We start from the raw sequence: 22,778 nt of genomic DNA on the forward strand, positions 1-22,778 counted from the left end.
TGTATTAAGGAGAGGATGAATGGGGCCCATTTATTGTGAGATTTTGAGCAACAACCTCCTTCCCTCAGTCAGAGCATTGAAGATGGGTCGTGGCTGGGTCTTCAACATGACGACCTGAAGCACACAGCCAGGATAACCAAGGAGTGGCTCCGTAAGAAGCATATCAAGGTTCTGGAGTGGCCTAGCCAGTCTCCAGACTTAAATCCAATAGAACATCTTTGGAGGGAGCTGAAACTCAGTGCTGCTAAGCGACAGCCCCGAATCCTGACAGATCTAGAGGAGATCTGTGTGGAGGAGTGGGCCAAAATCCCTATTGCAGTGTGTGCAAACCTGGTCAAGAACTACAGGAAACATTTGACCTCTGTAATTGCAAACCAAGGCTTCTGTACCAAATATTAACACTGATTTTCTCAGGTGTTCAAATATTTATGTTCAGCAGTGCAAGACAAATAAATTCTTTAAAAATCAATCATACGTGATTTCCTGAATTTTTTTTTTTTTTAAATTCTGTCTGAGTGGGAATGCACATACAATGTGAATTTCAGACCTCTCCATGATTCCTAAGTGGGAGAACTTGCAAAATCGCAGGGTGTTCAAATACTTCTGTTCCTCACTGTATACAATGGAACACAGTGAAGACAGTCATTAAGTGGAGAAAATATGGCGCAACAGTGACATAACTATGAACTGGACGTCCCTCCAAAATAGATGACAAGAAAACTGGTCTGGGAGGCTGCCAAAAGGCCTACAGCAACATTGAAGGAACTGCAGGAATATCTGGCAAGTACTGGCTGTGTGGTACATGTGACAATCTCCCGTATTCTTCAAATGTCTGGGCTATGGGGTAGAGTGGCAAGGTGGAAGACTTTTCTTAAGAAAATCAAAGCCTGGCTAAATTTTGCAAAAATACATCTGAAGTCTCCCAAAAGCATGTGGGAAAATGTGTTCTGGTCTGATGAAACCAAGGTTGAACTTTTTGCCCATAATTCCAATAAGATATTTTTGGCGCAAAAAACACTGCACATCGTCAAAAGAACACCATACCCACAAGTGAAGCATGGTGGTGGCAGCATCAGGTTTTTGGGCTGTTTTTCTTCAGCTGGAATGGGGGCCTTAGTCAAGGTAGAGGGAATATTGAACAAATCCAAATGCCAGTCAATATTGACAAAATCTTCAGGCTTCTGCCACCCATATACTCTGACCTGTTAATGCTGTATTTAGCTAGTATGTGGCTGTAACTGCATGGTGTGCAGAAACATGTGAACAGGGGTCAGCAGGGCACACCGTCCTACCCGCACTGCCATTGGAGGCTACAGTTGTCGATCACCGGGTCTCGGCCAGAGATTACCTGCCAGCACCCGGCAATCGCCGAAGAAAACTGACAGGGGAGAGGTCTGTACATAAACACAGATCTCTCCCATCAGCAACAGCATGCTACTTTGTATTGTTCTGTGTAGCAGTTTAAATCAAATATATGTACCATTTGTAGATGCTAAAAAACATGCATGTAAACCAATTTACACATATTGGGATTTTCAGATTTTATTTTTAAGAAAAGACATTTATAGACACAATACATTTTGGCCTAAATTTATGATGAAATTTGTTTAATTTTTTCAATGGATGTTTTATAGCAAAAAGTAAAAAATATGGTTAGTCAAAATTGTTGTTTATAGCGCAAAAAATAAAAACCGCAGAGGCAAATCAAACACCAACCGAAAAAGAGATAAAAAAAAAAAATTTAGTTTGGGTGCAGCGTTGCATGACCATGCAATTGTCAGTTAAAGTAACGCAGCGCCGTATGTTTAAAAAAAAAAACAAAAAAAAACAGCCTGGTCAGGAAGGGGGGTAAATCCTCTGGAGAGCAAGTGGTTAAAGCAAAACTTCTCTCAGACAACACGGTTTTATTATCTCCTCGAGTGCCTAGTCTACACCCGCCTAAGCTCTCACCTCAACAACAACAACCTCCTCCTCGATACCCTACAGTCCGGCTTCCGTCCCCTACACTCCACCGAAACAGCCTTACTCAAACGACCTTCTAACCGCCAAAGCTAATGGCCACTATTCAGTGCTCCTACTCGACCTCTCTGCGGCCTTTGACACAGTCGACCACCCCCTCCTCCTCAAAAAACTACACTCCCTCGGCCTCAGATTCTGCCCTCTCCTGGCTCTCATCCTACCTGTCACAACGCTCTTTCAGCGTTACCTATAATGCTACCACCTCCCCCTCACTCCCCCTCTCTGTTGGGGTCCCTCAAGGCTCTGTCCTCGGGCCCCTTCTCTTCTCCATCTACACCTCCTCCCTTGGCCAACTCAAACACTCTCACAGCTTCAACTACCACCTCTATGCCGACGACACACAAATCTATCTCTCAACCCCCCACCTCACCCCCTCGGTCTCCACCCGAATCACACACCTACTGAGCGACATATCAGATTGGATGTCGCTCCACTTCCTTAAACTGAACCTCTCCAAAACAGAGTTGGTCTTCCCCCCAGCCCGGACCCCACCCCCCATTGACTTCTCCATCACATCCAACAACGCTACCATCAAACCCCCCCCCCGCAGGCCAGAGTACTTGGTGTCATTCTGGACTCCAACCTATCCTTCCAGCCCCAAGTCCAATCTTTAACAAACTCGTGCAGACTCCACCTCCACAACATCGCCAAAATACGCACGTTCCTAACCCCAGAAACCACTAAAACAGCTCATCCACTCCATCATATCACGACTCGACTACTGCAACTCCCTCCTCACTGACCTGCCTCGCCGCTGGCTATCCCCGCTTCAGTCCATCCTGAATACGGCTGCCAGACTCATTCACCTTTCCAACCGCTCCATTTCCGCCACCCCCCTCTGCCAATCCCTCCACTGGCTTCAGATTGCGCAACGGATCAAATTCAAAATCCTAACACTGACGTACAAAGCCGTCCACCATACTGCCCCGAACTACATCACTGACCTAATATCCAAGTACCGCCCAGCACGCACACTCCGCTCCTCACAAGACCTCCTCTCTAGTTCCCTGGTCTCCTCCTCCCATGCCCGCCTCCAGGACTTCTCCAGGGTGTCACCCATCCTCTGGAACTCCCTGCCCCAACCCATCAGATCACCTACTCTCCTCTCCTTTAGGCGCACCCTGAAAACCCATCTCTTCAGGGAAGCCTACCCCACCCCCTGCTAACCTGCCGACAACCTCCACTCTTCCTACCACTCAATCCCCCACAGCTATCTCCTCCTGTGCCACCATCCCCTCCCTCCTAGATTGTAAGCTCCAAAGAGCAGGGCCCTCAATCCCCTCATGTTTGCATTGTATTGGTATTGTTCTGTCACATGTTCTGTCCCCCTTTGTAATGTACAGAGCTGAGCGAACCATTGGTGCTTTATAAATACTGTATAATAATAATTAACCCTTATGCTACCAGGATAACTAAAATCAATAGGAAAGTATATTTATTTATTTTCCAGTCCTAGGCAAAAGACATACATCCCAGAGGTCTTCAGGGGAGAAGGGGCTCTCAGCTAAGCACCCCCTCCTGTCTGCATGTGAGCCAAGGGCAGATGAACTCCAGGAAGCAAAATGCTACATGAATCGTCTGCCCTTAGGGCTGTTTCACACCACAGAGTCCAGTGCTTTTTTTGCTGCAAAAATGCATGGATAGTAGGGTATTTGGTTAACAATGGCATAGCTCAGACCAATGCATTCCAGTTCCAGAGAAAAAAAATAGAACATGCTGCATTTTCTCAGCACTGAACTGTACTGGAATGCAGTAAAATACATAACAGACCAGAACGCACGTCCTTAACTCAAGGTGAAGAGGGGAAAAATGCACCGGAACGCATTTTAAAAAAGTATTAAAAATGTAACGCATCAAAAATGCACATGCAGAAACATCTGGACTGTTTCTATAGTGTGAACTGGCCCCAATCAGAAACGCTAGGGGGTGTTTTTTAAAGCGATTTATCAGGAAAAAAAAAAAAAAAAAAAGTATGGAGACATGCATGGATGAGGGAGTTTGCTTTGAATATCAAAAATGATATCATTCAATAGCATTTTTGGCTTGCGGTGCGAAGGTGCTGTGTAGTTCTGCTTTAAGGACAAATTAACTTCTGAAAAAACATGGATTCAGATTAAATATGTAAACCCAGCATTTCATATTCCTGATCTGTGCCTGTTGTACCATGTACTTGTATGATAGTATCCTGTTCCATTTGTATTGCTTCCTTTGTGTGAAATCCCTGGTGTTCCTGCCAGTCCCTCTGCATTTGTGTTAAAAATGGACCACACTTTGTAGATCACAGCGTTGTCAGTTCTATAGCTGTGCTGGGAACTCAGTGTGCTATCTTCAAACGATCAGACTTCTGCTCACTAAGGAGCTTAGAGGGTATGCAATCAAGTCCAAAAAAAATTTTTTTTTTAAATCTATGTATTCACAAATGTTTTTATTTTAATGTGGAACTGCACTGCACCTGAGCACAAGCCAAAAATGCTTATTCATTGTTAACATTCAAAGCAAACTCACTCATACATTCATGTCTCCATGCTTTATTTTGCTGGTATTTATGGCAGTGGCCATCTTGAGTAAGAGCAGATTATTCATGTAGCAGTTACTTCCTGGAATCCATCTGCCCTTTGCCCAGTCATTGGCTGAGCACTGTCCCTCTCCTCCTGAAGACTGCTGGGATGTATGTCATTTGCCTAGGCATGGAAGTCAGGAAGTAACTGAATATAAAAACAAAACAAAAAAAAAAAACCTACACAATATATCCTTTCCAATCCATTTACTAATGCTAGCAGTATACGGTTTAAAAATAGTCCATGTGAATTGAGAGAGCAAAAGTTCTGCTTTAATTACTAAAGGCATACCTCGGTTTACGAACGCCTTGGTGAACGGAATTACCGTTTTACGAGTGAAAAGCCATTGAAAATAATGCCTCGGTTTACAATTTTTTTTTTTGCGCAATATGAAGTTTTCCCAGGATGCATTGCGCCTGGGAGGTTTATAGCATCAGCCCCCTGCCTTTAAAGTGCACTTTATAAAGAGTTTTGAACAGATAAGACTTTACTTTTCTGACCTCCGAAACGGATTGGTTTTTAATGCATTCCTATGGGAAACCGCATTTTGGTTTACGTATTTTTCACAATATGAAACGTCCCGGGCAGAACTCATTAAATTTGTAAACCAGGTATGCCTGTATTTTAAATTGAATGGGCTGTTTTACAAGGTTAGGGTTTACATATACCTTAAGTTGTGCTGGTAAAGACTAGCAAGAAAGACAAAGCCCAGCAATGGAACAGCTGTTGTAGGCTAAACAAAAGGAAATCTACGCATGTATGGACAGCTAACTTTTAGCCAGGATTAAACTAATGGCAGCCTTTCCACTACTCTTATGGTGGTCAACAGGTTAACCCTCTATTCCCTATACTTTATATGATCACAGTGCAACACCTAGCTGTAGTTCTACAAAATACATCTGTTAAAAATAGGCATCTCATTTGGCATTAGAGGATATAAGCTAACTCTTTGCTGATGACTTATTACCTCACCAGAAACTACCATCCAATCACTAAAGATTAAAGTCCAAGTTTTTTTTTTTGTTATAAAATCTGGCTCCCCTGTGTATCATACAATTAACCACTTGCCCTCCAGAGGATTTACCCCCTTCTTGACCAGGCCATTTTCTTGCAATATGTCACTACATTACTTTGACAATTGTGTGGTCATGCAATGCTGCACCCAAATGAAATTTATGTCCTTTTATTCCCCACAAAGCTTTCTTTCGGTGATATTTGATCACCTCTGCGTCTATTTTTTGTGCAAAAAACCAACAATTTTGAAAACACAAAATTACTTTTTGCTATAAAACCTATCCAGTAAAAAGGTTTTTAAAAATCAAAATTTAGTCCAAAATGTATTCTGCTACATGTCTATGCAAAAAAAAAAAAAAAAAAAAATCCCAATACATGTAAATGAATCGGTTTACGTGAACATTATAACGTCTACAAATGGCAGTATATGCACACAGGAATTTTTTATTTTTTTATACTAGTAATGGCAGAGATCAGCGACTTCTAGCAGGACTGGGGCAAAGGATTAACTGTTTTACTAGGGAACGTGATGCTTTTCATCCGGCCGGCCATTGTCCGCTCTGCAGAAGCGAAGCGGATACAAACCGGTCATCCGCTTGCTCAGTGGAGAGATCCCCAGCTAAGCAAGTGGATCCGCTAAACGGGTCTGCCCATGTGAAAGAACCCAAAGGGATGCCGAACAAACATGGTTAATGGGTGCAGGGTATGTATTAATGAAGTCTGCTGGTGAAGTGCTGTGTCTCTCTGGCTTTCACATCCCAAATCTATAGGAAGTCATGAAGCTTTCTATGAAACAGCAGGCGCTAAGACCTTGTTCTAAGGCCTCATGCACAGAAGGCATGTTTGCAGCCACATTTAGGGGTGTAAGGCTTTCTTTTTTTTTTTTTTAAAAAAACAAAAAAAAAACCCCTCCATGTTATCCTAGGTGTCCATGCACAGACTAGCAGCATTTTGTGGCAGAAGCTTTAACCCTTTCACTGCTAGAGACGTTTTAGCATTTTTGCACATTACAAAAAAAATCAAAATATAGGCCTGAAGATTACACAAAACCTTCAAATATTATATATATTTCCTGAAAGCAGATACCCTAGAGCAGGGGTGGCTAACCTGTGGCTCTCCAGCTGTTGTGGAACTACATTTCCCATGAGGCATTGCAAAGATGGGAAGTTACTGACTTGCAGAGGCATGATGGAACTTGTAGTCCTGCAGCAGCTGGAGAGCCGCAGGTTGGCCACTCCTGCCCTAGAGAATAAAACAGTGGTAGTTCCAATTTTTTATGTCACAATATTGCAATGGTCTAGAAAGCATAACATTTCAGAAAAAAACCCCCACTAAAGTTATTAGGGAAAATGCAATAAATTATCCAAATTTTTGGTAAAAAAAAAACCCCACACATGAGGTTGTGCTGAGTAAACACATACCAAACATGCTAAACCTTAATTTGTGTGTGCCTATGAAATTGCATAAAACTTCAGTACCCTATATTTTCTATTGACAACGCTTCAAAAACCCCTATAGGTCATCAGTTTAGCTTTTTGGAAGTTGTCTAGTGCTAGACTTATTGCTCAGTCTGGTGTGCGTGACGATATGGGGGGGGGGGGCTCAATTTCTTTGGGGGGGATGTTATATGCTTGGGTGTAACTTACCAAATGTTCTTTTCTTACTTTACTTTTTCTTCACATACAAAGTCTGCTATGTGATGATTTTTGGGTGAGAGGTTCTCTGAGACACGCAGGGTCTAAAGGACCCTGTATGTCTCCTCTGTGATCCATTAGATATCTTGCACTGCAAACCGCATGGGGGGGGGGGGGGTGAGAACAGTCGCGGGGGGCGGAGGAAGCAATCGGCAGCCGTGGAGCCCATGAATGCTTGTCCCTTCTCAGGTCCGTACGGAACCGGCAGCGAAAGTGTTGAGGCAGGGGGAAAAAAAAAAAAAAAAAAAAGTCCAGAAGCAGCACCCCTAAAAGCTCTAGACACAAGTGTCAGGCTTTTTTTCCCCCGCAAAAATGCTGCTGGCTTCTAGGAAAGTTAAACGTCCTATGTGAATGAGGACTAAAAATCAAATAAAGCTTTTATGTTTCAGCAGCAGAGGTATATTAAATGGTATATTGTACAGAGGTGAGCTAACATTTAGAGCAAAAAAAGAACGCTTTAAATATTTGGGAGCAACTAAATGTCTGATCTGAAAGCACATTGCTTACCGAAAGACCTACCAATATTCCCCCCCCCCCCCCCAAAGACTAAAAAATATCTAAAATTGTACCCCTTCCTGGGTTTGGAAGAATAAAAATTGATACGCAAACAAAAATTTCAGACACTATTGTATTCCCTCATGCCTCCTTCGAAATGCCATTTGGCACTCCTCCAAATCCAGATTGAATTATAAGATTCTGACTAGGAAAACACCAGAGCAGACTACTGGAACGTGAGCCTTATTATAAAGGCATCAGTTCTTGGGTGCTGGACTGGTTTCATCACACAAAAAGTACAAATAGGCTCAAAGCATCCTTAAAGGACCCCTCAGTTCTAGATAAACCTTCCATTGGAATAAATCACTATCAAATGTTGAAAGAAAGCTCCACCCCCAAGCCCACCAACTCCCCCACTAGCCTTCATGCACCATTAAAAACTAAAATGCACATACGAGCCTCATTGCGATCCAGTGATCTGAATGACAGCCTCGGCTGTCCCAGGTCTCTGCCTCCTCATTGGCTCCCACTGCTGTCAATCACAGCTAGTGAGGGGGCAGGGCCACACCGCAGCTCCATGTGTGAATGGACACGGAGCAGCAGGAGACCACATAGAAAGCAGCTTGCTGTGAGGGCACCAAACAGCAGGGAGGGGCCAGGAAAGCTTGTGGGGGACCTGATGATCCAGGCTGCTCTGTGCAAAACCACTGAGGATTTACCCCCCCCCCCCCCTCCTGACCAGGCCATTTTTTGTGTTACGGCACTGTTACTTTGACAATTGCGCGGTCATGCACCACTGCACCCAATTGAAATTTATGTCTTTCCCCCACAAATGGAGCTTTCTTTCGGAGGTATTTTATTGCCTGTGCATTTATTTTTTGCAATATATTAAAAAAAAAAAAACACAAAAATTTACTTTGCTATTCAAACATGTCCAGTAAAAAAAAAAAAAAAAAAAAAAAAAAAAGTATCCCAATAACTGTAAATTAATTGGTTTATGTGAAAGTTATAGCTTTACAAATGGCAGTATATGTCAGCGATGAGTATATATATGTCAGCGATGCGATAAGAAACATAGCGGGACTGCAGCACAGACAGACATTCTGACACTGAGGGAAACTGACACTCACTGACATCCCCAGTGAAACCAATAGTGATCAGTGGCCCTTGCCAGGAGGGGGTTAACATGAGGGGAAATCAAAGGGTTAACTGTGCTGGGTGTGTTTTACAGTGGGGTGGTGTGTGTGCTTCACTGGTAAGCACAACACTTTGGATGGCTGTGCACAGCCATCCAAAGCAGTGTGCCTGAGCTGACGAGAACTGTTAGTGAAGAAAACAAAACCACCTCATTGTACTGTGATTAATATATCTTACATCTGATCGCACTGAAACCAGAACAGAGTTCACAGCAACAGTCTTGCTTTCTACAGAGAGCAATGCAGTTAGTCTGATCAATTCATTGCCATCTATTACGTTTCTAGACAGCCACTTCATTTTTAAAAAACAGATTGTTCATTCAAATGATGTACAGAGACTAAAAACACAGGTCTATTGCAGAGACAGAACCATAGATCAATACAGGACATTTCAAATATATAATCGTGAAAATAAAAAGCATTCATAATATAATGGCCCAAACGAAAACTCCAGTAGAAAGTCTATCTACTGGTGAGACAGTGCTGATTAGATATCACATGTGATCACTCCTGCACTCCAACACCAAACCGTGCCTTTTACCACTGATTTCAGATGTACTGGCCCCTGAAGACTCAGACGAAGCCCGAGTGGGTGTCATCACATTTGCTGGCAGACATCATTTGGCAGATACATGTGCATTTAATTTTTCCTCATGTGAGTACCTATTAGTGCCTTTTACACTAAAGCTGACAATATTGCTCTAGGAGACTCCTTTTCCTCTCTTCATAGTCCATTTTTGAGGAGTTGTCAGATGAACCTCCCCAGTCAGGGATCACTTGCCCTTCTGCATTTATGGCCTTTGTTAGAGGCCATGTTTAGTGTTGAGTAGAGGAGTGATCACATGTGATATCTAACCACCGCTTTCACACCTGGGGGTGGACTCTTTCCACTGAGTTCTCAACTAATATGTTTGTGGTTGTGGGCCATTTTATATAGAAAAAAAAGTGAATAGGTGAGCTTCCAACTAATACAAGACTGTCAATTCACAAATTAAACATGAAAAATTCTGTAAAGATCTATCAAACATGTGAAAGACATGTTTTTTTTCACAAATTTGAAGAAAGTGAACTATAATAGGGAAGAGTCTGAAAATCTTTCCTCCGTAAGATAAAGCAGACAGGTGTCTTCTTCTAATGTCCTACACCACAGGTATCATAGCCTCTTGCTGAAGATCTAAATTGTAGAGATCAATAGCACATGTCTAGTAGGTCACTAGGAAGGCAGCACCCTATGGATATATTGGTACCTGACCTCACTCCAACCGGAACAAGAAACCGGCCAAACAATCCATGGGATCTGAGGTTATGTGAAGAACAGAAATACGACAGTAAAACCACATTACTGCATCCAGTAGAGCAGCAAAATGCATCACCAAACTGTATGAATCCGTGTTACTTGAACTGCACCATGCAGTAGAAATAAATGCCCCCAAAGTGGAGATCAGGTTCCCATATAGGCCATGGTGTGCTACACTATTGATTTCATTTTACAGATTAGATTTTCAGTAAGAGGCTGTGATACCGGTGGTGTGGGACACTGGAAGGAGACACTGGACTGCTTGTTACATCACCAAGGAAAGATTTTCATTGGCTTCACTATTGTTCATGAACACTTATGCCACTTTTACACATATGATAGATCCATGTATAGAATTTTTATTTTGTAATATTTGTGAATTATTAACAGCCATGTATTCGTGGGAAGCACACATTTCTTTTTCCATTTCAGAGCTCTCCCATATTCATAGAGTTAGAGGGCAGCATCCAGTATTTGTTAATTTTCACAAAAATGCAAAAAGATTTCACATTTATGCATTTCACGTTTTTTACCATTATGCTGTATATTAAATTGATACATGTATTGAGTTGGGCATATTTTGGTTATCAATTGCACTTGTTGATTCATATATAGTAAAGGGGAAGCACAACAGGTTATATACACGTTAGGTATGATTTGCATTCGGACAATCACTGTGTTGCTTATGGACATTTGTAAGTTTTGCCATCTCCTAGCACAGATTTTGTTTACTTACAAAAAACCATAGTTCATGTTTCTTTCCAGCAGAGCATGTAAAATGCAATGCAACTCACAAAAGGGAAAAGCGTTGCAACAGGATAAAAGGGTAATAAAAAAACCCAGCATAAAGAAAACTGATGTTAAGTGGCATAAAAAAACATGTCATTGTATATCTATGCACATCAAATGTATGGGTTTTTAAAACCATGAACAAGCTGAGAGAAAGCAGTTTTCAGTTTTTGTAGTGTTTAACCAGTTCACACCCTGCCTGGTAGGAGGGATGTGGACCATAAAATTCAGCAGCCTGCAGTGAGGCCTGTAGGTTTGGCCTTCTGCTGAGATGGACAAAACTGAAAACTGCAATTTTTTTTTAAACCAGTCATCTGTTAAGTAAAGGTAATTTTTCATTCTTTTGCATATATGCGTGTGATTTTACTGGTAAAATGTTATGTATAACATAGGTTAAAAAAACTGACGTGCAATTTAATGAATCCACCTTGAGAACAGTACAGATATAAGTAGAAAAAAAAACACAAAAAAAACTTACTTAATACCACTGCCCATACTCTGTGCTTGCTGCTGACTTCCATTATTGATTGTGCTGGCATTTTTCAGCTGGTTTATTTGCTGTGTCTGTGTTCCCCCATTTCCAGGCCCTGGGCTTTGTTTCACTGGGCCCCTCAACTGCCCATTCTGACTGGACAGACCCATTAAAACAGGGTTCTCTGTTCTTGTGGTGCTCATTTTGTTTTTTGTTTTTTAATAGTGTCCCTTTGCAAGTTTCTTTCAGCTTCACAAGTTCTGAAAGTCAGTACAGAGACTAATAGTTTATAGGACTCTTCAAATGAAGAGATAATGTCTTGCTCAGTAAATGAGTCCTTAATGCAACTTAAAACAAGTGCTTGTTCTTCTTAAAAGTCTTTGAACTATGAAATCACTTGTTCTGATGCACCAAATCAACTTTATAAAAAAAGCCCTCGGACATTGATGAAATTCACTTTTGTTCAACGATTTCAACCTAAAAGAAAAACCAAAGAATTGTTACAAACCCTTAGAAAAACCTTAAGCAGCAAGAAATTAAACAATTTGTCTTTTCCCTTTGCAGCCAAGTGCTCTGTACCCTTTTCTTGTTTTCCAGCTTTTTCAGAGGGACTGAACTCCTGAAGTAAAAAAAAAAAAAAAAAAAAAAAAAAAAAGGAGGCAAACAAGGGGCAAAAGGACTAGTATTGCCAGTGTTGTCCCTGCAGCTGATCTTTCCCCTATTACTGACTTACAATGCCTTGCTCTGCTGCGGGAAAGCAGTCATAGTTGTAGATGCAGTTTTACTTCCTAATGTCAGAGCTACTAGCAAGAATAAGCAGGTGAAGTAGTGACATGATTCTAATACAGGATTTTTATAGCACCGTTTGTGCAATACTGTACAAAATAAAAAGACCGTATGGTTACAACACAAGAGGGTTAGTAGGGCCATGTTCATATTAGTTTGCAGTGTACGGTTGGAGGGACACACATACTAACTCAAAACCTAAAGCGGGCCGTAGAAAAGTGTAAATTCAAATATTTCGGATTGTAGATTGTCAGTTCATTTGTATCTCAGTGTGCCAGCCAGTTTTCATGCTGCAATCAAAAGTGCCTGATCCAACATGCTAGATTTTTTTTCGGCAGGTTGTTTTGTTTTTGACTTGTCTATGGCCAGCCTAAGACCACCAGGAGTCCAGAGGCAGCAGTGCTATACAGATCTTATACAAGTATACATCTACTCATAGTAAGAAGTGCACTGCTGTTTGTTTTCAACCCTGGAAGACACTGATGCAGTGCGGCACATCGTATGCCATTAGCACAGGAACCACACTGCATTCCGGTGCAAATCACATGTGATTTCTGTGCGGTGGAATTTGAGCCATACATTTATGACTCAATCACACTGCATCCACATCAAAATAGTGAGCACTCTTTGTCCGCACCACAAACCGATTGCATGGGTCTTCATACTGATGCGATTTGATTTTGCACACCACACTACATTTTGAGAACAGATTTCAGGGTATTAACTTAAAACACACACCAGCAGCAGTTCACATGAATGGGGTGCGATTATGATGCGATTCAGAAACCGCACAGAAACCGATGCAAATTCCACACCGCATCAGTGTGAATCATGGCTGAAAGAGGAATTTAAGACCAAAGGGTACAATTTTGGGGGGTTACATTTAGGCACAAGTAATGTTTCCAAATATTCCCTATAACACAGAAAATCTTTAATTTGTGAGTTCAGGTCCACTTAAAGTAGACTTCCCTTCTGCTTTCTTTTGATTAAATACACCACTGAAAGAGGCGTTTCAATGGTTTTAACAAAAAAAAAATACTTCTTGATCCTGCCAGAAAAAAATCTGCACCAGTAACTTCCTGTGTTCTCTGCCTCTGCCAACTATTTTCAGATCTATGAACTACAGAAGACCTTATCTATGTTACTGTGAAAACAGTTTTTAATACTTTGTCATTTCAGAAAGACATTTTTATCAGACTCTTTAAAAGATAAGTTTGCTTACAGAAACCCTTAAATGATCTGTAAATCTAGTAACAGATGTAACCTGTAATAAGCTTTATTTGAAAAACTAAATGCCTTGTCCATATTCTAGTAAAAGTGTAAATGACAAATCCAACATGTATTAAAATAAAGCAGATCACAACAGATCCCTTTAACCACTTGCCAAACCACTTTACCCCCCTCCCTGCCCATGCCAATTTTCAGCGCTGTTGTACTTTGAATGACAACTACACAGACATGCAACACTGTACCCATATGACATTTCTATAATTTACTTCAAACAAGCTTTCTTTTGGTGGTATTTAAGCACCAGTTTTTTTTTGCACTATAAACAAAGACCAAAAATTGAAAGAAAAAAAATGTTTTGTTTTCATTATAAAATTTAGCAAACAGGTAGTTTTTTCTCCTTCACTGATGTGCATTGATGAAGCTGCACCGATGAGCCAGCACTGAGGCACTTTTGGGGCTGCACAGATAATTAGTGCCCCGATCAACGGTGTAGATTAATCCTTTCAGTTTTTTTTCACAGCCATCATTCGGCTATAACGCAGTTAAGTGGTTCAACTCAATCATAGTACAGATTAACCCAAGGTTTAGTGGCCTTACCTAGTCAAATTTGCAAACAGCATATAAGACAAGTCAACATTTATACAATAGCATGCTTATCTCTTTTAAGACTTTGCCTAAGATAACAGCAAGCCATGTACTACCAAACAGTAACTAAAGAGTCATGGTATCACAGGAGGTCCTAACAAAATTGACATTCAGCTGTTAGAATAGTGGATATTCACTGAAGGTAATTGTGAAGTCGACCATACAGGTCTGATCATACCAACCGCCAGCACCAGGAACAACCAGAGGAAATGTTTGCGAATGAAGTGAGGAAGGGTGCAGAAAATGCTGTGTACTCAGCTTACTGCAACGGAAAACAGGACAGAGCAAATTTGCTAACATGTTCACTAGATGTCCACCACATGGCCTTTCAGCAGGTATCTGCCCTACCCTCTAAACAGTCATCGTCACCTGTTGTCTACAGGCAGCTTAACGCATAACATTAGGTTCCAGACTGCAATTTTAGAATAGCTGCTCATAAACACACCCTTTTTAAACATGCTAAATAAAAAAAAAACAAAAAGTGTGGAGATTATATTGTATTTTTCCATAATATATATACCAAAATGTGTTCACCCTCAGACTGGCACCTAGTTGATATTTAAGACACCTGGTATATTTAACCCTTTCACTGCCAGTTCTGTACATCATACAGACCTGACAGCAAGAGACTTTACACACTCCCGGAGGCTGTAGCCACAGGAGAGTGAATGTACATCTGACAAGCATGGTGGATACCAGCAGGTAGAGGGGAGGCAGCCAAGCTCTGCTATCCCCCTCCTTTTTGCTGACCCAGAAGCAACGTGTAAACATCACTTCTAGGACCTTGGGAAAGAATCTAATACAGTGTTATCTACACGACAGGTTCTACATTATTATGAATAAAGGTCGATCACGAAGCACCAATCTGTGGCAAATGGTTTGTCTCAACACTCTAAACTGCTTCATTTGCAGGACAGCTTGTGTTGAAAAAGACTCACTGGTTGGATCACCAGGTGAAGAGAAAAAGACTAAGAAAACCGGTGCAGCCACATCTAAGAATCTGTAAGATGCAATAAAACGTTTGCTGTAGGATCTCATACTGTGTTAAATAGTTCCCATCTCCCAACAATGCTCCTGCATCGTCACAGCAGCTTCCAATGGAGACATGGTCACAGCCCACAGTGGTCACCATCAGGAAACCCACTCCTAAATACAATCACACCGGAGTACCTGCATGAAGATAGAAATAGCTGCAGAGATTAGCAGCACTGAGATGTAACAAAGAATGAACACATGAAAAGTATATTAAAAAGGTAATACTTTGGAAAACACACAGTAAAGGGTTTACAGCTGCTTATCCTATTCTTTGTCCTTGTGAGGTAAAAGGTTCCCTTAGCTTTCCCTCTGTCTAGTTGCAGATACGTCCCTTTTTCTCCTATCCTGCTCTGCTGGACTGAACAGAGTAACATAGGAGCAAATGGAGTCTCTAAGTTACAGTGAGACATCCTGGGAGCAAGAGGTAAACACCATATACTTCCACATGTCAAACCTGGAAGGCACACTAGATCCAATTTTAGTGGTCTGGCTTAGATCTAGCTAAATACTGCAACAGAAACTCTAAATATGTGCCACATTCAAGCATTTCCTTTTACCACTGGCTCAATTCAAAGCCAACACACCAGGATAAAGAGCCTTATTTTTAAAACCGTTCTATTCACTAGATTCCAATAGGTTTGAAACATTACACTCATGTGGCTTACAATAAAGATCCCTATGCTTGCATAGCCTAGAGCAGGGGTCTCCAAACTTCCTAGACAAACAGCCAGTTTATGGTGCTTCAGCTGTTAGGGGGCTAGACCATTGCCATTGGGAATAGAAAAGGTCCTGATGTCAGTGGGGGGGAAAAAAAAAAACAAAAACAATGCCCCATCTTTGGTGTCAGAGGAATTACGCCTCATCAGGAAGGTCACTGGGCTCAACTGATTGAGTCATTGGGCCCCATTGTTGGTGTCAGAGGGAGGAATTGTCCCATCATTGGTGTCAGTGTGGGGAGGAATTATGCCCCATTGTTAGTATCAGTGGATGAAAGTGCCCCAAAGGCCAGATAAAAGCAAGCAAAAGGCCGCATCTGGTCCTTGGGCCACAGTTTGGAGACCACTGGCCTAGAGAACAGACTATTGTAAAACAAACATTTCCAGCAACTGATCACTGAGAAAACTACATGTCTACTACATTTTCCTTGCAGATCATTACCCTTTTCCCTGAGATGAAGCTGAACAGTCAAGCGCATAGCTTCAAGACTAAGGCCTCACACACTGGGCATTATTTGAAACTACCTTTAGGCACATCAAGCATTTACTGCCTTTGAACGCCCCTGCATGTCATCCTATGTATCCATGCACACAGGCTGTTCTCATTTTGTGGCAGGAAAAAACCCACTGCCAGTGCGTCCTAGAGCAGCAGCGTTTTAGCAGAAAAAGAAAAAAAAAAAACAATTGACACGCTTAAAGTGTGTAAATACAAGGTGCGTTTAGCGCTTGAGCATTTATTTCAATGGACAGATTTATTCTGCCCAATGAAGTGAACACCCAAATGCTTGAGGTGTAAATGCATGTAAACATTATACACTTTTACAAATCTCAGGCATTGTTTAGCCAAAACTCTGCTGCCAGGAGAAGGCTTCTAAGTTAACCAGTTAAAGTCCGGACACTTTCACCCCCTTCCTGTTCAGGCCAATTTTCAGCTTTCAGCGCTATCACACTTTAAATGACAATTGCGCAGTCATGAAACACTGTACCCATATGAATTTTTCAGCATTTTTTTGAGACAGATAAAGCTTTATTTTGGTGGTATTTATTCAACACTGGGATTTTTATCTTTTTTGCTATATGATGATAAATGAAAAAGTCCAAAAATTATGAAAAGTGTGTGTTTTTCTTATAAAATTTTGCAAATAAATAATCTTTCTTCATAAATCTTGCTCAAAATGTATTCAGTTATCTTTTTAGAAAAAAAAAAATAACCCGAATTAGTTTAGAACCAAAAATTACACTTTAAAAAAATTTACATTTTTATTTTATTTTTTATAGTTTTTTTACATACTGTCACCTTAGCAGTACAGTGTCACCATGGTGAAACTGTACTACTTGTGGGGGGTAATGTTTTTTTTTTTTTTTAACACGGATTGCTTTTACACCCATAAAGGCTGTAAAAGCAATCATTTCTCTTTCTCTCTAGCTGCATTCTTGCAGCCATTGAGAACTACTGTGTGAGCTGTGATTGGTCACAGCTTGTCACATGGAACAAGGTTGTTGTGAATAACCTTGTACCATGTGACCTCTGATCATTCACAGATTTCACACGTAGTAAGCAATGTCGTCAGAAGTGACATCTGGCTTACTATTCTGCTCCCAGGGAACGAGCACAGTCCATAAAGGCGAGCACCGTTTATGAACGGCAACCCGCCCCTGGACTGCCACCGTCCGGCCATTTATATACAGCGGCTGGACGGCAAGTGGTTAAAGAAAAAAAAAAAAACCCTTCAGTGTGCATGAGGCCGTATGCCTTTGGCTGTTGGAGTGTACTCGCTTCATTCAAAGTGGAGGCAGTTTTCACTGGAAGGCTGTTAGAAGCCATTTTCGTTGTATTAATACTGAGCGATTTCAGCAGCTGCTAAAGCGGTTTTGTACCCAACAGGCCATGCCTTACTATTTACAGCACTGCGGCCTAGTGGAAAAAGGCATTTTTAATCTTACCAAGTGAATACTTGTTTAAAGAGCATCACATCCAGCAATCATTTACAAAACATCTAAAAAACACTGACGAAAGCGGTGAGTTACATTAGAAAATCAGGCCAATTTATTCAAACCACAGCCAGTAAAATCTCTGTAAAGTGTAGCAGGAGTAGTCATTTTTATACCAACATCTGAAGAATGAATTGCTTAATAGTACACTCAGATCTCGAATATTTACCTAACCTGATAAGTCTGTAGGTACTGTGAATATCTCCTAAACCTGTGCCATTAAGGAGATATTTAAGTCAGCTCCTGCTGAATACATCATTGCATACACCGCATTCAGGGCTGACAGTGCAGTCAATGCAGTTGTGTTGAGACTCCAGTGCACACGTACAGAAGCTACATTGCAGCCTGGCCATTCAAAAGACCAGAGGAGAGCGCAAAGCAGGACGTCCAGGCAAAGTAAGCCATTGCAGCAGTGATAGCACCACTGGAGGGTTTGTTTATAATGTGCTCGTATGTGGTGCATACCATCACATTATGGTATTAAAGCAAAACTTCTGCATATTTTCTGGCACTTTGGGAATGGGGAGAACCCCTTCCCCCACAGCCTTCTGGGACACATCACAAGTCCCAGAAGACCATTCAGAAAGCGCAGTGTTGCTCGCACATGCACAGTGGGGAACTGGCTGTGACGTTAGTTAAGATGCTGGCTCCTGGACCCAAAGCCAATTGAAGAGTCGGCTCAAGTGAGGACAGCGCTGGATCCATGGACAGGTAAATGTCCTTACACTAAAAGTCAGCTACAGTATTTGCGGCTGCCGACTTTTTTAGTGCACAACGACTGGAGATCTGCTTTAACCTGCAGAGGGCCAGGTTCATTTTTTTTCTAGGTAGTCTTCTAGATTTAAACAAGAACTCCTAGTATGGATATTTACACACTGCTACTGCTTGGACCAGTTTACCTATGTGTATGTCATACAGTGGAATCCCTCTAGAAAATGGAGGTCACTGTAGTAGATCTCACTATTTCAGTGACCTCCATTCTCTTCCAAGTCCTGTGGCTTCCCTGCTGCACTGTAAACAAATTTGGTTGCTGAACACGGCAATCATTCAAAGATTGCTTTTTGTTTACTTAATGAATGCAAACTGTTCAGATTGGACAAGGTGGAGAAGCAAAGTGGTGACATCACTCTCCACCTCATCCAATCAGAATGCCTTGCATTCACTGAGAAAATTCAGAGCATTCTCTGAATGGTGCCCTGTGCCGAGTAGCCAACCTCCTGTGTTGACAATGCAGCCTCTTGATACAGGACACAGAACCAAGGGGAGATTACTGGAGTAGTAAAGTCTTCTAGTGATTTCCAGTGTGATTGACAACTTCTACAGCAAATTTCAAACATAATTGGAACTTTAGAAAGAGAATTAAGTCCTGCTAGATCACTTCATGCTGGCCCCTTTAGCAGGTAAAGCTATGTAAACCATTAAAAGTGCCTATACTGGTTACAATTCAGTAGTAGTCTCACCCTGCTCTGCACATGCTCAGTTGCTCTTTTTTGGCATTGCAGACAATGCAGAGGCCGATCTGCAGACAACCTAAAGATTTACTGTTTCGCAGGGGCTCTGGGCTTCAGCAAAACAGGAGCCTCCGGCAAGAAGAAACAGGAACAATGCTGGAGGCAATTTACAGCATACTAATTTATTAATGTAGAATCCTTCCTTGCTAAAGAACATTTTTTAAGTTATAGGTGAAATTCTGCTTTACTAGTCCAAATCCATGACTTTGTGTGTAGCACATCGATCGAAGGGGTTATCGACTACAGGCCAATATTGGAAGAGATTAGGAATAAAATAATCCAAGTATGTGGCCACCACAAATGTGTCTGTACAATGTATGGGAAGCCTTTAAGTTAGCTCATCTTTCCAGAAAAAAAAAAAAAGGAAAGGTAAACACTGTACACCCTCCCCATCTCTGGATCCTGTTGTATTTACCTCCAGGGATGCTGAGCTGTCTGTGCTCATGCAGCTGGTCCAGAGTTGAAATTCTCACTCTACTCTGCAGTTCTTACAGGACAGATCAGCATAATCTGTGGCAGCACTGACCAATCAGAATCACTCTGATCTGTCATAGAAGTGCTGCACAGAGTGGGGATTTCAAATCCCAGGACTGCTGGACCTGATGTGGGGGTGATGACTGCTTAGCAGCCCAAGAGGCAAGTACAGTGAGGGGGTGTGTTAGTTCACCTTTATATTTTTGGTTCATTGTGAATGGCATAGGAATGCGCAGTGTGTTCCTGTGCAATTCAAGTGATTTAGTGCAGTGCGATTTGAGCCCATTCATTTTGAATAAACTCAAAACACACCAAAAGCAGTGCATGCACTCCTTTCCGAAACACTGCAACAGGATTACATTGTAAACAGGAAAGGATCATGGCTGCTCCCAACAAGGCCAGGTAAAATGATAAGGAGCAGCCATAGACGAGCTGGAAGCTGCTCCTTACTTACCTGGGCTAGTCAAGGTAACAGCGATCCTTCCCTCTTTACATTTACTAGCCCCCTGGATCAGTATCAGGCTAAGCCTGCACTCCATTTCACCTCTACTTGAGTGGCACCTAAAGCAATATAAAGCCCCTTTCACATGGCCATTCCATTTGTACATTTTTCATTCATCCACTGATGGATGAAAAACAGAAATCAATGCATCTCTATGGAAAAACAGAAGTAACCAGATAATCATCTGTTTACATCCGCATTCAACATTTTTTTAATAGAATGGACAAACTCAGTTTTTGTTTGGGATGTAAACTGACTGGCCTGATGAAATAAACAGATCACCTGTGTGGATTGCATGGTGGTTTGGTATCATGTGACCCGGTGTAGGTAAACACACTGGGCTCAGTAACATTGCACTGACACCCACTGCAGATCACAAGTGCAGTGCATTTTGAACACAGTGCAGGAACCACACACAGGTTGCAGGTTGGTCTAGTGTTGCCTGGGGTGACCACATTAGACTCCATTCTATGATCCGATTAGGTCGGCCTGTCAGTTCTCAGGTGAAGATGATCGGAGGGTCCACTGACCCCTATGGACAAGGAGGTGAAGCCGGTTTTGTGTCTTGTTTACTCCCGCCTAGCTCTGGGGCCCAATCTAGTCCACAAAATAAAAAACACAGAAGGGAATCCATCCTCTTCCATTTAGGCAGATTGGAGGTCGGGTGTAAACGGACAGCAGAGACCAGCCAATCCCTGTCACCCTTACGGCAGAGCTGTGTTTTCTTTACATAAACTGAGGAGACACAGATGTGTCATCAGCCCATCCGCTCTGATCAGGAGAGGATCTGAGAGCGAACACCCAGATGATCACACAGAACCCACCCGTGTGACACCTCCACACACACACACAATCTGATTGTACAATCCTTAGTAGATCCCACAGCTATGTAGTAGAAGTGCCTGTCTGACTGGATAGTCTGGTCAGGTCCTCACATTCCAGTTTGGGCAGCTGTACGATCAGATTGTACGGTGTGTGGTGCCCCTTACATGACACCGAGGTTCCTGTACGATCTCCTCCTCAGTATGGGTACTGAAGACAAGACCAGGAAGACTGAGGCCTCCAACCCGGCCGAGCGGCCTCCCATCCTCCATGACGTAGTAGGAGTAGTAGGCCTCACAAAGCCAGCCATGACCCCATTACACGTCACATCACAGCCAATCCCAACCGCGCTCCGCACTGCACACCATTCCGGGGCCCCAACAGAGGAAACACGGTGTACCCCCTGAGGCCGAGCCGCCTCACCCCTCCTCCACCGGGCCGGGGAGCTCCCTCCACCGAGGACTCACCGTTCACCCCCCCCTCCCCTCACCACCACACGCACCCTAATGGATCGGACTTCAAATCGTCGACGCCGCCGTATTCTGTTCTTCTTCCGTGTCGTAAAGTCGTGTGTATCTCCGCAGATCTCTAGTTCGCTCCCTATTAGATATATGTAATGTCTGTTTTCAAGCCTCGCGTTTTCCTTAGTCGAAGGTCCAAAATGGCTTCCTTCCTCCTTTAAACCCTCCCTACGCTGCGCGTGTGAATCCCTCCGCCGGGGAACGGGGCTGTGCGTGTGTGTATGAAAGGAGAGAGGATCACTCCGCGGACTATATGAGGGGCGGATCACTGCTCTGACTATATGATGGGGCGGATCAGTCCGCGAACTATATGCGGCAGTAGACAGTTCCGCTGTGTAGGGCGCTGTGTTTGTTTACAACACGGGAAAGTGCCGGGGAAAGAGAGGAGGGGCTTATAATGGCGGAGTACCTGTGATGTGTGCAGTCACGGGAGGAGCAGTACGCCTCTCCTCTATATTTTTTACATGTATAATATATAGACGTAATAAAGAGTGAGCCATCAGCGTGCATGTGAGGCAGAGCTGTGTTGTTGTTTCACATGGCCGGTTACAGGAGGCCACCAGATTTTTGTGGCAAAAACCAGCACATTCTTAGGGCTGGAATGAGCAGGGCGAGCAATCAGTGGCAGTTAGGGAGATCTGTGGGAGCCAGTGGACATCTGGTGCTCCCAGATTCAGAATCCACCTATATCTGCACCTATGCACTCTGTGTGTGCCAATATTCCCATCATTCCAGCCACTAGAAGCAGCCAATTCTTGCCACAGGAATCCAGTGGCCACACCTAACCGGCCATGTGAATGTCGCCTTAGAGCCAATAGGAGTACAGAAAGCTTAAAGTGATAGTAAAGCTTCATGGTTTTTCTTTAAAAACATAAACCTGTGATAATTACGTGCTCTGTGTAATGGTTTTACACAGAGCAGCCCCAATCCTCTTGGGTCCCCCACTGGTGCTGACTCCTCCCCCTTGACCAGTGCCCCCAATAGCAAGCAGCTTGCTATGGGGCACTGGT

General features: G+C 42.5%; 1 protein-coding gene across 1 annotated transcript in view; it reads right to left on the reverse strand.

Moving 5' to 3' along the window:
• The window catches only part of DDX6 (DEAD-box helicase 6), a 53,126-nt gene extending 31,156 nt beyond the window's left edge, over positions 1-21,970 (reverse strand). The window contains exons 1-2 of the mRNA XM_089678611.1: positions 21,750-21,970; positions 11,541-12,011 (exon numbers count right to left, since the gene is read on the reverse strand). Of these exons, the coding sequence (XP_089534737.1) occupies positions 11,541-11,737 (197 nt within the window). The 5' untranslated portion in view covers positions 11,738-12,011; positions 21,750-21,970. The remainder of the gene's footprint in view (positions 1-11,540; positions 12,012-21,749) is intronic.
• Positions 21,971-22,778: the final 808 nt, after the last annotated feature.

Source organism: Staurois parvus, unplaced genomic scaffold (genome assembly GCF_062004578.1).
Source record: "Staurois parvus isolate SC_StPar_1 unplaced genomic scaffold, SC_StPar_1.0 ptg000207l, whole genome shotgun sequence".
NCBI lineage: Eukaryota > Metazoa > Chordata > Amphibia > Anura > Ranidae > Staurois > Staurois parvus.